Genomic DNA, 16,096 nt, shown 5'->3' on the forward strand with positions numbered 1-16,096 from the left:
TGCATCGCCAGGTCAGTGAGTGTCTGGAAGAACAATGTAATACTCAATTATTTATCTCGAGGGGAATCGGAATTCCAGAAATTGCGGAATGTCACTTTAAAAAAACACCATGCAATCATCAATACAGCAGACTGCCTGTCGTACACACCCAAAGTCGTTCCATTTTTACATGTACCTTCAAATATGAGAATGTTTATGAGTGTAATTATAGTTGTGACTGTTACCATTTTTGTGTGTGTGTCTTTCTGGGGATTCTATTTTTGAAAGAGACAGTGTGTCTTGTCTGTGTGGCAGGGTTGCCAGATGAGGCTGATGATTTCCAGCCCAAAAAGTGCTCAAAACCTGCCTGGAAGCACTAAAACTTAGTTTTTTCTGCTATGTGCCATTTTTACCCGCACACGGCCATCCAAAGCAGCCCAATTGGGCGGGAAACAGCCCAATCTGGCAACACTGCTGTGTCTTGGTATGATGTTGGTACTGTAAACTGATGAGGTTTCAAGCAGACAGAGAATATGTGAAACGTGTTATCAGTGTGGCAAACAGGCCCTCCGCACCCTCTGTTTCCCAGGGTGTTCACACGACACACACACACACACACACACACACACACACACACACACACACATACACACATACGCAGTGAAGCCGACAGAGGGGGACAAAGGGGTCACTTGTCGCGGGCCCAGGGAGAGAAAGATGCCCAGAATTGGATCCTCATTACATTGTATGTATTTGGTTTGGGGCCATTTCAGATGTCTTTTTCCCGGGTCCAGGCAAAGCTATTAGCAGCCCTGCACACACACACACACACAAACACAAATACACACACAAACACACTCCATGCCATCTCTCTCTGTCTCGTTGTGGTGGCTATCTGTTTGCTGTGTGGCTGATGGAGATGAGCGGGTGTGTACATTAGAGTGAATAGGAATTATATGGAGGGTGCATGCATGCAGCATATGCATGTGAAAGGCGGACGACGTGCTTATAAACATACACAAGTGTATGTCTGTGTGTGTCTGTCTGTGTGTGTGTGCGCCCACATATATCTGTGTGTGATGTGGAATGTGGAGAGTGTGGCGTGAGAGAGACAGATATATCGTGCATGGTGAGAGTGTTTGTTGTGGTATCTCGTCTGCGTGTGCGTGTACATACTGTGTGTGTGTGTGTGTGTGTGTGTGTGTGTGTGTGTGTGTGTGTGTGTGTGTGTGTTTAATTGCGTAGTGTCGTGCCTTTGACTGGCACGAGCTAGAATGACAGAGCTGGCAGGGCTCCACTTCCTGTGTGTGTGTGTGTGTGTGTGTGTGTGTGTGTGTGTGTGTGTGTGTGTGTGTGTGTGTGTGTGTGTGTGTGTGTGTGTGTGTGTGTGTGTGTGTGTGTGTGTGTGTGTGTGTGTGTGTGTGTGTGCTCGGCTTCCTCCCCGTGGTCACTGTGGCCAGCTGTGCCGGCGCACCAGTTTGCTCTCTGTGGTCCCACCATGTCACACACTCACCAGCACACACACACACACACACACACACACACACACACACACACACACACACACACACACACACACACACACACACACACACACACACACACGTATACAGCCTCACGAGCAGACAAACAAACACACACACACACACACACACACACAGACTTACGAGCAGACACACATACATACTGTACAGTATAGCCATGCCCGCCGACACACACATTTGTATGGCAAGAAAGACAACAGCTTTCATCTTTGACTTTTTTCCGCATCTTGTTCACCTATAATTGCCAAATGTAACACCTTACACCAAACCCCTAATCATGCAGTGCATCGCAGTTAACACACTCCAGCAGGTTCTTTATAACCTAAAGTACAACCTTAACATCTGTACATATAGACTACATACTGTATAAAGCATAAGGGCCCACCCAAGCACAAAGGGAGCCCTCATGGCATCGCGCCATTTTAACTTCTTCAGTTAGTGATTGTTGTCATCTAGTAGTTAACATCTGTGGGGTCAACATGGCTTAGTGGGCTAGTGCGCACACACACAGACACACACACACACACACACACACACACACACACACACACACACACACACACACACACACACACACACACACACAGTATAGCCATACACAAACACACAGACTTACGAGCAGACACATACACACAAACAATGCGCACACACACACATACTGTACATACTGTATAGACATGACACACACACACATCCACACACACACACACACACACAGAGTATAGCCATACACAAACACACAGACTTACGAGCAGGCAGACACACACACACACACACACACACACACGTATAGCCATACACAAACACACGGACTTACGAGCATACATACACACACACACACACACACACAGAGTATAGCCATACACAAACACACAGACTTACGAGCATACACATACACACACACACACACACACACACACACACACACACACACACACACATACAAACTGCATAGCCATGACACACACATACACACTGTATAGCCATGCCGCACACACACGTGGCTCAGTTGGCTAGTGTGCCGTACCATGACGCTGTGCAGGAGACCTGGCTCAGGCTCGTTTCCCGATCCTCCCCCCATCTCTCTCTACCTGCTCATTTCCTGTCTGTCTAACTCTCCTATCTGAATAATAAAGGTGTTAAATCCCCCCCAAAACATTTAAAAGACCTTAGCATCTGTACATATAGACTACACACTGTATAAAGCATAAGAGCCCACCCAAGCACAAAGGGAGCCCTCATGGCATCCCGCCATTTTAACTTTTTCTGTTAGTGATTGTTGTCAGCTGGCATTGTGCTATGCTTTGCTCTCTCCCTCTCTCTCTCTCTCTCTCTCTCTCTCTCTCTCTCTCTCTCTCTCTCTCTGTCTCTCTCTCTCTCTCTCTGGTGGTTCCCGTTGGTACTAAATGGCCCCACAAAAACAGCCTAAGTCGCACTATCTGTAGGGGGTAACGGGGCCCAGAACTGTAGAAACAGACGCACATATTCTGTTTGTGATAGTAGTCAGAGGCTTGTCACTCAATACATACAATATAGCGTGGCCCCAACTTTATGTATCCCCCCCCTCTCTCTCCCTGGGCCCAGGACAACTGAAAAGTGAAGGAGACGACATGCTCACGCGATCGACTAATGATTCTCACCATTTTTAACTGGGTGCTGAATCTCACATGAAACATGCAGTAGCTGAATGAAGGTAGTGAATGCCATTACACAGTGAGGAAGGGCTCTGCCCAAAACGCTAGTGCATGGGCCGATAAACAAGGAAAAATCAGGAGTACCCACAAGCTGCCCTCGGCTTCCTTCATTGACACCGCACCCCTTTGCCCCCCTGCCTGTCGGCTGCCCTGACTGTATGAGCTCTCTCTCTCTGTCTCTCTGGTGGGCCCCGCTGGTGAAATGCCTGAGAAAAAAAGGGGTCCTGAGTGACACTATCTGCAGGTGGTAATCGGGCCCAGAACAGCAGAAACAGACGGCTCTCATGCTCATGCTTAGCTCGCCCAGCCCCACCACCACTGCATGGCATGCTGAACAATTGAATGGAGTGCCATCGAACCTGCTGCGTTTAATTTAACCACTTCTGCACAATGGTAAACCTCAGTGTAATGTGATTTCTTTTATGGCTGTGGCCAATGGGAGGGTTGGTTTTTGTTTTGTTTGTTTTTTTGCAGAAAAGGACATTCAGGATTCAGTATGTGCAGACAGAAAACTGTACTGGATCTGCGTACAGTACATACAGGCACAACCTGTACATGTGATTCTTTCTGTAAAGTTGACTTGATTTCAACTTCAATTAAAAAAGGATAAAATATACTGATTTACATGGTATGATGGACAAAATCAAATGAAGTCTTTTTGGTCTGTATGTTTGCACAGTTAAAGGGACACTGTGCAGGAAATGGTCAAAAAAGGTACTGCAACTATGCTGGGCTGCCTATTGCCAAATTTGATCTTTACATGAAAGTTTACTAAGTACTAAGCAAATATTTTCTAGTATGGTCCAAGTAGAGTCATTTTTGCAGCTAAAAATGGCTATTTTTGGAAATTCAAAATGGCGGACCATGGAGAAGATACCCCTTTTCATGTATGAAAAGTGCAATTTTTCCAGTCATAATGAATATTTAGAATTTGATGGTGGTGGTAAATATTCATGAAAAGGGTAACATTAGTGAATGGGCAGCATGAATTCTGGAAATAAACAGCTAAAAATCTCACACAGTGTACTTTTAAGGTGCGTTCGCATCTACAATGGTTAAAAATAACCAGGGCCACTGACAGCTTGGCTGGGCCTGGAAAAAAGTCAACTGAAAGGGCCCTCCACCCAATACATGTGCATGGGGGCCGAATTCTGCCCCCCCCTATCTGCCTGGGCCTGGCTGGGACAACTGACCCCTGTATCATCCCTTACTATAACTACATGAACATTCACACTGGCAAATGATCATGCCTGGTTCTCATGAATACCAGCAAGCAGAAGGTATGACGTCTATACATTCTATTGTTCCTAAAAAAACGTTCTGAGAGTGATCCCAAAGATAGGCTCGCTCAGCATACCGCTATCATTATAGTTGATTGATATGTGAACACACTGGCGTAACGCAAGTACTTTGGGCCCCCCATAAGCTACCAAGAATGGGCCCCCGACCTAAAAGAGGGCCTAATATCATGTGAAGGGGGCCCGTTTCTTCAAAGTCAAGGGCTGCGGGGGTATACTTTACGCCCCTGTGTGAACAGCACCATTCACCACCATTCATTCAGGACTTTTTTACATAGCTATGGTCATTTTCATAGAGAACATTGTAGATGTGAACAGGCCTGCCGAGTCGTCTCAGTCAGGTTTAACCCTCCTGTTATCCTTGGGGTCTATTTGACCCCATTCAATGTTTAATGTCTGAAAAATACATGAAGTACATATTTTTTTTGCTTCATCTTTGATGACTTTTCCTAAATGTATGGGGTCAATGTGAAAAAAGTGACATTCCACAAAAATGTTTTCCCTAAGTGCTGTACACATTTTGGTTACATCTGTGTTCCTTGGGGTCAATTTCACTCCAAATTATTTTAAGTGTATTAAACATGAATGGAACATCCATATTTTGCTAAAACATGTCCCAATCTGTCTAGATTATGTATAATACATGACCATGAGTTATTTAGAACAGAACATTTCACTTTATTTAGGGCTCTGATAACTAACAATATGTATGATGTGGACAAGGGCCAAAACTAATTCAAGGCAACTTTTGGGCAGTTGTTGCACATTTTCACCTAGTCATTTTGGTGTGTAGGCTGGGTTTGGGGGTGCTAGGACTTATCTATAGGGCTCTTTATGTCCCTAACAGAGCAACAGTAAATATCTGAGGCATAAACTGGTGCAAAAGTTATTGCTTCTACTGATTTTGTAGACATTTAAGTGGCTGGGGTCAAACTTACCCCAAGGATCACAGATGTAACCTAAATCTGAGGATAACGGGAGGTTTAAGTTTCAAACAAGACACAACCAACCATGGAAGACTAAACCATTCAGCATTGATTGTCCCTTGAACATGCATGCATTGAGGCAGATTTAAACAGACGTTGGTCAGTCATAGAACTTGAAGGCACTTTTTTTTATCAGTGGATTGGTATAAAAAAAGCATGAATGAAATAAATCAATGTGACTACATACAGTATAAACAACATAACAGGGAGAATAATGTTTAAAGACAATCTCACACCTTTCAAGATTACAGTACATGAAGGCAAATTCAGGTCTTTCCAAAAATATACCACTGGTGAAGAACTACATTTTACACTTTGACTCAGTTTAGACAAGCAACTTCAGACAAACATCACTTGATTCTTAGTAGACATCATGCAGACCGGCTTAATCTATTTCAGAGAGATGAGGACTCTGCTTTTAAGGTCTGCCAATATTCACCATTTCCCTGCTTTTCATTTTGTCACTCACAGTGGGACACTTTGTTCAGATTGTCATATGAGATGTACTGTACTGTACCTATTTTTGAGTGATCAATTGAAGACTGAGGACATTTTTCTGTAAGAAATAGGTTATTGGTTCACATTCCAGTTCTGCAGTCAATATCATTAAAATAAGTGGTGTTTTTGCTTCAAAAAGTGTTTTTCGTGTTTCTCATCAGGAAGAGATCACCAAAAATAGGACCTCCCTGAAAACCAAGAAGGTATGTTGCCTCATGTAGGGCCTACAAAGCTTGCTCACGCTAACATTCGGCAATACTAAGAATGACTTGACGTGAAAAACACCATGTGCACTGAACTTCAAGTCAAATGAGATGTGTGTGAAAACCTGTGCATGCATGTATTGACACAGCTAAATGTTTTGGTCTATAGTTGGCTTTGCAGATTTTCACATACGCAAAGATTCAGTGGGAAGTAGAGGCCTCTGGTCTTTCTAACGTATCCTGTCCTGATCAAACTACAGTAAGCTAGGCATACATGTTTGTTTAGAAGATAGAGTTACAGTAGTGGTGGAAAAAAACCACTGATGAAGTGAAAAAAAGTCTGTGCGTCTGATTTTATCATCCTGACTTGTGTCTTTGTGTTCGAGTCCTTGTCACAGTGTCTTTTTAACCCCCTCGTTTCAGAGTCTGAGGCAAAACCAAGCGTGTTGTAGGAGTGTGTCAGAAGGCCCCGATCTCAGTCACGCCCCTGCGCTGAGGGGAGGGAGACCCCACGGGCACAAAGGGCCTAAAGGAGCTGGGTTGAGGGCCGGGAGAAGAGGAGGAGGAGGAGGAGGAACGTACGATGCCGTGGAGCAGCGGACGAACACCAGCGGAGGAGCCCTCGGAGGGCGTCTGAGAGAGTCTGTGTGCCACCACCGCCGGCTGTATCAGTTGCACCCTGTTCACCCCCGCAAACCCCGAGCCCAGCTGCGTGCCCGCGTGAATGGGTGCCACGCGCAGGGCTGGCGACGGGTACGCCAACAGGGCGGCAGCGGCGGCGGCGGCAGCAGCAGCAGCGGAGGTGGCATGTGAACCCAGGTCCCTCCTGGTGACAGCTGAGGAGACCGCAGGGAAGGAGGGAGAGGATGCTGGGGATGGTGGTGCGGATACGGGGAGTGGGGGTGGTGGTGGGAAGGAGCCAGACCAGGCCCAGGGCGGGAAGGGCAGGGCAGGGGACTGGAGCAGGGGGTCCAGCTCGCTGGCGCAGTGGCTCAGGTGGGACACCAGGCGCGCCCCGATGGGGTCGGCACAGTCCAGCGAGCCCTCCAGGGAGCTGAGGTAGCGCACCACCTCGCCGACGCATTCGCGGAACCCCAGCGTGCGGTAGTCTACAGCCAGAGCATGGGCATCGAAGTAGCCTGGAAGAAGGAAGACAGATTGAACTATCAGTTGATTGGCTGAGTAGTTGTGTAGAAAGAATCCCAGATGTCAGACTGCCCTCATGCAAAGGCATATTTATTTCACGCAATTGCAAAAAAATTGCATTTGCATTCCGTGTTGACAGGGCCGACAGGGTTGACTGGGCCTATTCACCTAAACATGCTGATATGGTCATTAATATGCAACAAATTAGGATTTTTTTCTGAATACTGTATATGAAGTATAACATAAAATCTCACCAGTGCTTAACCACCACAGTCCTAATAAACAAACAAATGAATAAATAAGCAACACTATTTACACATTTAGACATTGTCAGTAGACCTAAATGTGAAACAATAAGTGAACATGCGTAATTTCAATCTCTTGAAAAGGCCAGCTACACTTATTTGTGCATCAGTGCTGTTTTGCCAAATTGGTAGCTCATGAGGACCCATACTTTGTACACCTTTAAGGACCTGTAGGCCTACATTGTACAATAACAATTTAGCAAGCAACACCATCAATGCATTTGGGGAAAACACTTAAACATTTGGATTTAGCCATTAACTTTGCTGGCAAATCCTGCTCTTCTGGCTTCTGACAGTTGCCAACTGTACCTTAAAATAATGGAATCTCCCATGTTTAAAAAAAAAAAAAAAGTACAGTTCCGTATCGAGCTGAAACTGGGCCCACAATTCGGTTAAAATGCTGGAAATTGCATCTAAGAAATAAAAAAAATTCTGGGGTAGGACCCCCCGGGTCTGCATGTTGAGGTGTGATGTATTAACAGTCGTGGTCCTCAACACAGCGGGAAAGCACTTTCGTCACGTGATGAGGTTTGCGCAGTTTCCCTGCTGTGTTCACAAATTTCTGTTGCGGCAACGAATTTCTGTTGCTATAGACGTGAAAATGCCCTGACCAAAACCATGCCTAACCTTAATCGGTAAAGAATAGTATGAAACAACCAAGGGACATGGTGAAGTCGTAGCGAACTTATGCCCTAACCAAAACCATCCCTAAACCTAAACTGTCACAGGCGTTGTGGAGCTCGAGTTAACATGCAAAGGTGTGATGCACCAACGCGATAGACTGTTCTAGTCAGCGTGTCATGTTAACGCTCTGGCGTGATGACATGTTGCAGGTGCTCATCAGCATCCAAGAGAGCAAGCCTGGTGACACGTGCAGATGCTATTTTTAAACACAGATATTTTTGAACAGGTGCATATTACCCCCTAAATGGGATATTTTTGCAACTGGAGTTTTGAAATGAGTTTACGAAAAAACAATGTGTTTTCAAAAACATCCATATACGTGTTAACGGCTTCTAAAAGTCCTTTTAACTTCACTTCAGAGTGTTCGATCAGTTGATTGACAGATTGGTTCATTATTTGGTTGCTTTTGTTAATTAAGCGGTTGGTGTTTAGATAGGCATCATATATTGTGAGGGAGAGACTGAATGGGTGATTGATTGGTCCATTGACTAATAATTTAGAAGACATGACATGGTCAATGTTTCACAGGAGACCAGTGGTTCTCAACCTTTTTTTTAACGAACGCCCCCTTGAGCTCATCATAAGCCTCATAACACCCCTTTCATCTCAACATCTCACTCAACACCCCTCTTTAGCAGGGCTTGACACTGGCACCTGCCAACCAGCCAAATGCTGGTAAAACTTGGCTGTGGCTAGTAACAAGTTCAGTCTCACTAGCCACTTTGACAGGTAACTTATTATTCTTTGCCGTGACAAATCACAGGAATTGCATCAATTGCTTGTATTTAAAAATACAAGAATATTCTGAAGAAAAAAAATCGGTAACACTTTAGAATAATGGATGCAAAAAAGCATTATAAAGACTTAATAAATAATTAACTATTGATGAACAAAACATTAACAAACGTTTGTAAATGATTAGGAAATGTAAACAAATGCTTGTAAATGACTAGGAAATGTTATGTTAATATTTCATATTTATCAAACATTTACAAGTTGCTTGTAAATGAATAAAATAGTCTGTTATAAGGTGTGTAAAATCTTGAATATATCATTTGTAGATATTTTATAAAGCATTAATAAAGCTTAGTTAATAATAAAAACATTTGTTAATGTTTTATTCATCATTAGTTAATTATTTACTGAGTCTTTACTAAGGAACATTATTATAAAGTGTTACCAAAAAATCTGACAACAAAACTTTGGCTAGCAGAAAGTCTAAATGGCTAGTGACTCGGGAAAACCACTACCCACAGTGGTCGGTGAGCAAAATAGTTAACGTCAAGCCCTGCTCTTTAGTATTAAAAATGTAAATCTACTAATGCCCCCCCCCCACACACACACACCCCAAAAAGGCATCTGAACATTCCCCCTCTCAGTTATGTCCTTCTCAATGACCCCCCTAAACCTCCCTAACGCCCCCTGGGGGGCTGTAGAGTCCCTGTTGAGAAACACTGTACAGTAATAGACAAACATCTCACCTTTACCTCCCATAGCATGCAGGAGTTTGAGATGGTCCACAGTCATCTGCAGAATCTCAGCCTTCTCCAGCTTAGACGAACCCTGGAGATGGGCAGGAACAGAACAGGCTCTTTAGTTCTCATCACTCCTTCAAGATCAGTGTGTGGTGACACAAAATTATTATATGTAGGGTTGATATGATGATATATATAGGCTATTGTTATCGTGATATAGAAGTGTCATGTCTATTGTTTTCTTTTATTTAGTATAGCTAATATAATAATGAATAATATAATAATAATAATATCACAATTTATATATTCAATATTTCTCACTCTGCTCATGACTTATAGGCCAGGCCATTTAATCACTGTAAGTTTCATTTATTTCCATTTTCTATGAGCGGGCTGAACATGTATGAACAGTATGAGTGTTGCAAATGGAATGCGTATGCCTTACTCATAAATGAAGAAAGTATCATATTGGCCACATTTTGTAGTAGACCTATGCACTATATAAAACTTGTGTAGCCCATATGTGAGTTGTGTTGTAGCCCATATATTATGAGATGTTGAAGGCCTCGTGCTTTTCTTTTTGGCCCACTGCTTGTTCTCATATGATAAAAGACTTGCAGCCATTTAATCACTTTGTTAGTTTCACATATTCCCGCTTGCTATGGGCAGACTGAACGCCGTCTGTGGCTCTCACTGACCTGCTTCTCAAAAGCACTGGGTACGAGCCTCCTGAGCTCCGACAGGCTGTGGTTGATCCGGTCCCGCCGCCGCTTCTCAATGATCTGATACAAGCATCAAACAAAACCACCAGTCAGAAGAGAACAGAGCAGAGCGGGCCGCATTTATCTCTCTCTTAAAACATCCACGCTGCGGCTTTTAAATATCCTTTTTTTATCTGTCATTCAACACAGAGATTGCGAGATTGCTTTTTATATGTGGTGGGGCACGGCACTTGATGTTTCCTAAGGTATTCAAGATTCAAAGATTCAAAAAGCTTTATTGTCTAAATATGTTATTGTCTTTGATATCTTTATGTAGGTATCTGTATGTCATATGTGTCATTATGTTTCAACACACCCATTAGTGCATACCGAAGTAATCACTAGAGTGAATAGGAAGAATTTAAGATCTCAAATGGGATCCATGCCCACTGCATTGGGGTCATGTATCTCCGTGGCGATGGCTACTCAATGAAGCCTTCAAACACAAACATAACGTGTTTGGGAAAGGACCCAGTTCTTGTCTGTTTTCACTTCTGTCTCTCTCTCTCTCTCTCTCTCTCTCTCTCTCTCTCTCTCTCTCTCTCTCTCTCTCTCTCTCCCTCTCTCCCTCTCTATCTCCATAACTGGCTGTACCCCCCCCCCATTTTGTTCAAATGGCACATCAATAGAAAAAAAAAATCAAAAAAAAAAAATGAAGATGAACTTCCTATTCAGTAGAGGCTTTGTGTACTGTATCATCGAATGGAAAAACGACATGAGAGAGAGAGAGAGAGAGAGAGAGAGAGAGAAGGTAGAAGGATGATGTAAATGGCACTTACTCCTCTCCTCTTCTTGCGGGCCATAACCTGAGAGGTACTGCCAGGAGACATGGACCCTGTGACAGGACTGTGGAGAGAGAGAGGGAGAGGAAATAAATGTCAAAATCAGCCAGAGATGAAGACAGGGACAGTAAATATAAAAACAACATAGAACAAACAGAAAAGGGAAAGATGCAGAAACATAAGGGGGGGTTGCCGAAAATGGCCAAAACGGCATCACAGCGATGTGGAAATTTGATTTTTAAAAAGCAGACAGAAACAGAGAGATAAAATAAAGAACCGTTATAAAAAGAAAAACAAAATGAAAACAAACAAAGTCAGAGTTGGATAAAGAAAGGGGAAAAGAGATGGAGATGGAAATGTTATGAAAATACTATAAAAGCAGACAGAGGATCGAGAGAGAAAGATGATGCCGTGAAGAGGATGAGATAGAAGCGCAAGAGAAAGATGATGGAGAGAAAGATGAGGATGGAGAGAGAAAGAGAGAGAGGTGGGCAAAGGAGGATAGAGGGAGATAGGATGCCATGGAGAGAAAGAGATAGAGAGAAAGATTGGGATGGAGCGAGGAACAGCAGAGAAAGAGAGAGAGAGAGAGCGAGCGAGCAAGGAAGAAAAAAAGACAAACAAAAGTTGGGAGAAAGAAAGGATCGAGGGAGGGCAGCCATGAGTTTTATAAAATCATATTGTTGTCGTTACTCTGTGTAATGAGAAGCAGAGAGAAGCAGGCACATCATTGGCGCTCAGTGTAATTTGCCTTTGGAGTATAGCGGGCGCTAGACTCTGGAGGTCCTTCAGTATAGCACAGAGGACGGATGACATGATTGGGGTTTAACACCTTTCTGGATGTTAGCTCCACTCCACTGACATGCTATGCCTTGCCTTTGCCTTGCTGTGTGTGTGTGTGTGTGTGTGTGTGTGTGTGTGTGTGTGTGTGTGTGTGTGTGTGTGTGTGTGTGTGTGTGTGTGTGTGTGTGTGTGTGTGTGTGTGTGTGTGTGTGTGTGTGTGTGTGTGTGTGTGTGTGTGTGTGTGTGTGTGTCTCTGTCTCTCTGTTTGGTGTGTGTGTACAGCCACTGAAATACTACGCTTTGCTGTGTGTGTGTGTGTTCGTGCGTGCGAGCGTGCATGCGTGTGAGTGTGCATGCGTGTGTGCGTGTGTGTGCGTTGCATGCTATGCCTCCTATGAGCACCAAAAGCATTTGTCTCCCCGAAGTACTCTCGTAGATCATTACTCAAAGCAAAGCACAGAGCTGTTGTACTGCCTTGCACTTTAAAGGCTTTTCTGTCTTGTCTACTAATGGGACAGTGAGAAACACCCTTTCAATTCTTTTGTATGTCTAGTTGGTGCATGTGATGAAAATGACAGTAAAGCGGACTTTGATTTGGAATTTGAAATGCCTTGCAACTGCCTGCTAGTCTAGTGAAGAAATAAACACAAACAGAGAGAAACCTACTGTACATAGTAGGGTCGACTCAAACATCCATCAAACCAGAGCGTCTATCTATCCAGTTTTACCTCAATGCTTGGTAGGGTGTAATAGAGTCTTGTATGACATTTTGATAGGGAGACATTTAAATTCTTTTTTTTTTTTTTTTTTAATATAATCAATAGTGGTGTGGATTGGCACTGCCCTCACGATCCGATTCAATCACGATTCGGGAGGTAGCGATTTGATTCAATTCAATTCTATGCGATCCGATCCGATCCGATTCAATTCTACAATGCATTGCAATGCATTACATACTGAAAGCAAAGCAAATGTTTAATCACTCATGTGCAGCTGTGCTGCGTTACATCTGATCACCCGTGAGTTGACTTACCCACCACCAAATAACAGTGCGCAAAACAATGAGGCAATACAAGTAGTCAGATACTGAGCAACAATTTATTGACTGTTTTCTGTATCAGTCTGTATCAGTCTTGCAATGTTTTGAAGTGCTTTTATTTAATTTAACATTCATTTGCTCCCGAAATATCCATGGAAGTAAGTGAAACTTTTAAAAAATGCTGGATCGATTCTGGAACTTGCCGGATCGATTCTGGATCGTCCATGCCCCGCTTTGGATTGGATCGCCGGATTGATCATTGTTGACACCACTAATAATCACTCATCTTGCCTATAAGTACATTTGATAGGAATGCATTTTTCTTACATATCATCGCTTTGATATGCATACACAGTGGACACACACACACACACACACACACACACACACACACACACACACACAAACACACACACACACACACACACACACACACACACACAAACACACACACACACACACACACACACACACACACACACACACACACACACACACACACACACACACACACACACACACACACACACACACACACACACACGAGACACATTCAGTACAGTACTCCCATGGCCCTGCCTGGCACGCCAGTTTACAGTAAGTTTCTGAAAAACCTGCATTTGAAATCCTCTAGAGATGAAAGGTTGGAAAGCAGTAAGAAACAATTAGCTTCTCCGCTGGGCATATCAAAGACACCCATCTCTGCTCGTGACCATTCCCAAATCTGCTCCTGATTTCAACCCCCTCAGAACTGTCACAAAGACGCACCAAAAAAGAAAGAGGCAAGGGGGAGAAAAAAAAGACGAAAAGAAAACGAGGGGGGAAAAAAAGCTTTTTTAGAACAAGTCAAAAATGGAAACCAGACAGCCAAAGGCCGGAACAGCGTTTTTGCAAATTGTTTGTCAAAGGCAGGATTTGTGGTGCCACGTTGATACGACGAAATGCGTTTTAAGAAAAACAAGTCAAATACAATAAGTATGGCTCGCCTGAGTTCCCTTCTCTGTCTGCGCCACTCACAAATAAGAAGCTTTGTTTTGTTTGGGCTTTTTTCCCCCGTCTGTTTGTTCTGCTGGTGAGGGTAGTGTATTTGTCTAAAATTTCAGGAATATATATTGAGCATTTTGATTGCAAATAATGATTTGAAATTCATCATAATTCAATGCCATCATTGTGATTAATTTCACTTGAAGTAGAGGCCATGACTGGTTTGTTACACATATTCAGAGGTGTTAGGTGTCTGTCTTTCTGGTGGCATACATGTCCAATGTCTTTTAATATGACATTAATAGTGTGTTAAATTGTCTGACACAAATGTATTATATCGTCTGTTTGCCGTCTGCAGTCTGCCGTCTCCCTTGCTTCTTATTTTGTGCTCAATTTGTTAGTCACAGCCACGGCTAGACAAACACACAAATTTAAGACCATAAGACCCCTGCATACATTTGACTCAGTGAGTTCTGCTTAGAACAAGGGTGCCCAGAAGTTACTATGGGCATCAGGGTTCATAGGACATCATGCTGGACTGTTGGATCAGGACCCTATTGCATAATACAGCTAACAGAAGCCATTTTGGGACGCTGAAACGTTTTAGACACTGTGTGGAAACAATATCAAACCTAAAAAGAATGCTAACATACAGTAGGTTTCTGGCATTGTTTTAAATTTAAGGAAAAAAAAGCGCAAGAATGTTTTCGTCTGAATTGTTGTTAAAGCACATGGTAGAAATGAAAGGAAGTCACTTTTGATTCTATTACTTGCAGGACTAGATTCCTGGAAACATTTTGTAGCCTATGCTTTTTCTGCCCATGTATGTACCCCTGTGTGTGTGTGTGTCTGTGTGTGTGTGTGTGTGTGTGTGTGTGTGTGTGTGTGTGTGTGTGTGTGTGTGTGTGTGTGTGTGTGTGTGTGTGTGTGTGTGTGTGTGTGTGTGTGTGTGTGTGTGTGTGTGTGTGTGTGCTTGTGTACCTTGTGTGTGTGTCTGCATGCGTGCATGAGTGTGTACGTGAGTGCATGCATGCGTGTGTTTACGCGCCTGTGTGCCTGCGTGTGTATGTGTGTGTGTGTATGCCTGCATGTGTTTATGTGTGCCTGAGTGTGTGTGTGCATGTGTGTGGTCTGTCAGGTGCCTGCATGCCTGTGTTCCTACCAGTAGCCGTCCTCCTGCCCCACATCGATGAGTTCATCATCCGCGTCTGACTCTGGAGAGCTGTACTCGTGTGGTCTCTTCATCGCTCCCCGTTTACCCCTCTCCCTCCTCACGACACGAACAGATGATGGATGGACAGATGAAGAATGAAGAAAGAGGAAAGAACGATGGAACGCTCCTCGTTTTAGTGTTTAGTGTAGCCCCTCTCTGACAGAGGGATGGACGAAGGAGTTGATGACCTCGGACCGTTCGCGTGGAGGAACAGTGTACTGTATATTGACAGGGTGTCGTTCCTTGTGAGTCCACTCCTCGATGGTCCTCTGTTCCTAAAACTCTCCCGTCGCTCTGCTGTTCTTCCGGTGCCTCTAGTGTTGTCCCCTCAGCTGCTGCTGTGGTCCTCGCTCCGCTGTCTGCTCTCCTCTACCTGGCCTCCATACCCCAGACCACCGCCAGCCTCTGTCTGTCGACTGGTTGTCTGTGACCCGCCAAGTTATTCTGGACCTCTGATCTTCTTCTCTTCTCTTCTTTCTTCTTCCTCACTCTAGTCCGACACCTTCTTGTCAGTGACCTGCAGAGTTCTTCTGGACTCTTCTTCTTCTTCTTCTTCTTCTTCTTCTTCTTCTTCTTCTTCTTCTTCTTCTTCTTCTTCTTCTTCTTCTTCTTCTTCTTCTTCCTCACTTTAGTCTGTCGCCTGGTTGTCGGTGACCCGCCAAGTTATTCTGGACCTCTGTTCCTCTTCTCTTTTCTTCTTTTTCTTCCTCGTCTTCTTCTTC

General features: G+C 43.9%; 1 protein-coding gene across 1 annotated transcript; it reads right to left on the reverse strand.

The window, feature by feature from the left end:
• Window positions 1–6,547: 6,547 nt before the first annotated feature.
• Window positions 6,548–15,795, reverse strand: heyl (hes related family bHLH transcription factor with YRPW motif like). Its single transcript, XM_063184830.1, has 5 exons — window positions 15,324–15,795; window positions 11,353–11,419; window positions 10,511–10,594; window positions 9,819–9,900; window positions 6,548–7,341 (listed from the first exon to the last, which is right to left on the reverse strand). Exons 1-5 carry the CDS (start codon window positions 15,404–15,406, stop codon window positions 6,662–6,664), a joined length of 996 nt encoding a protein of 331 aa, XP_063040900.1. The 5' UTR covers window positions 15,407–15,795; the 3' UTR covers window positions 6,548–6,661.
• Between the last annotated feature and the right edge of the window lie 301 nt (window positions 15,796–16,096).

This window comes from Engraulis encrasicolus, chromosome 20 (genome assembly GCF_034702125.1).
Source record: "Engraulis encrasicolus isolate BLACKSEA-1 chromosome 20, IST_EnEncr_1.0, whole genome shotgun sequence".
NCBI lineage: Eukaryota > Metazoa > Chordata > Actinopteri > Clupeiformes > Engraulidae > Engraulis > Engraulis encrasicolus.

What these genes read in the sequence shown, in the direction of transcription:
- heyl (XM_063184830.1), bottom strand. Translation starts at nt 15,406, where the DNA reads ATGAAGAGACCACACGAGTACAGCTCTCCAGAGTCAGACGCGGATGAT. An exon ending in CCCGCAAGAAGAGGAGAGGA is followed by an intron (nt 10,595 to 11,352) that starts GTAAGTGCCATT and finishes TGCTTGTATCAG; the next exon opens with ATCATTGAGAAGCGGCGGCG. An exon ending in CCAGTGCTTTTGAGAAGCAG is followed by an intron (nt 9,901 to 10,510) that starts GTCAGTGAGAGC and finishes GCCCATCTCCAG; the next exon opens with GGTTCGTCTAAGCTGGAGAA.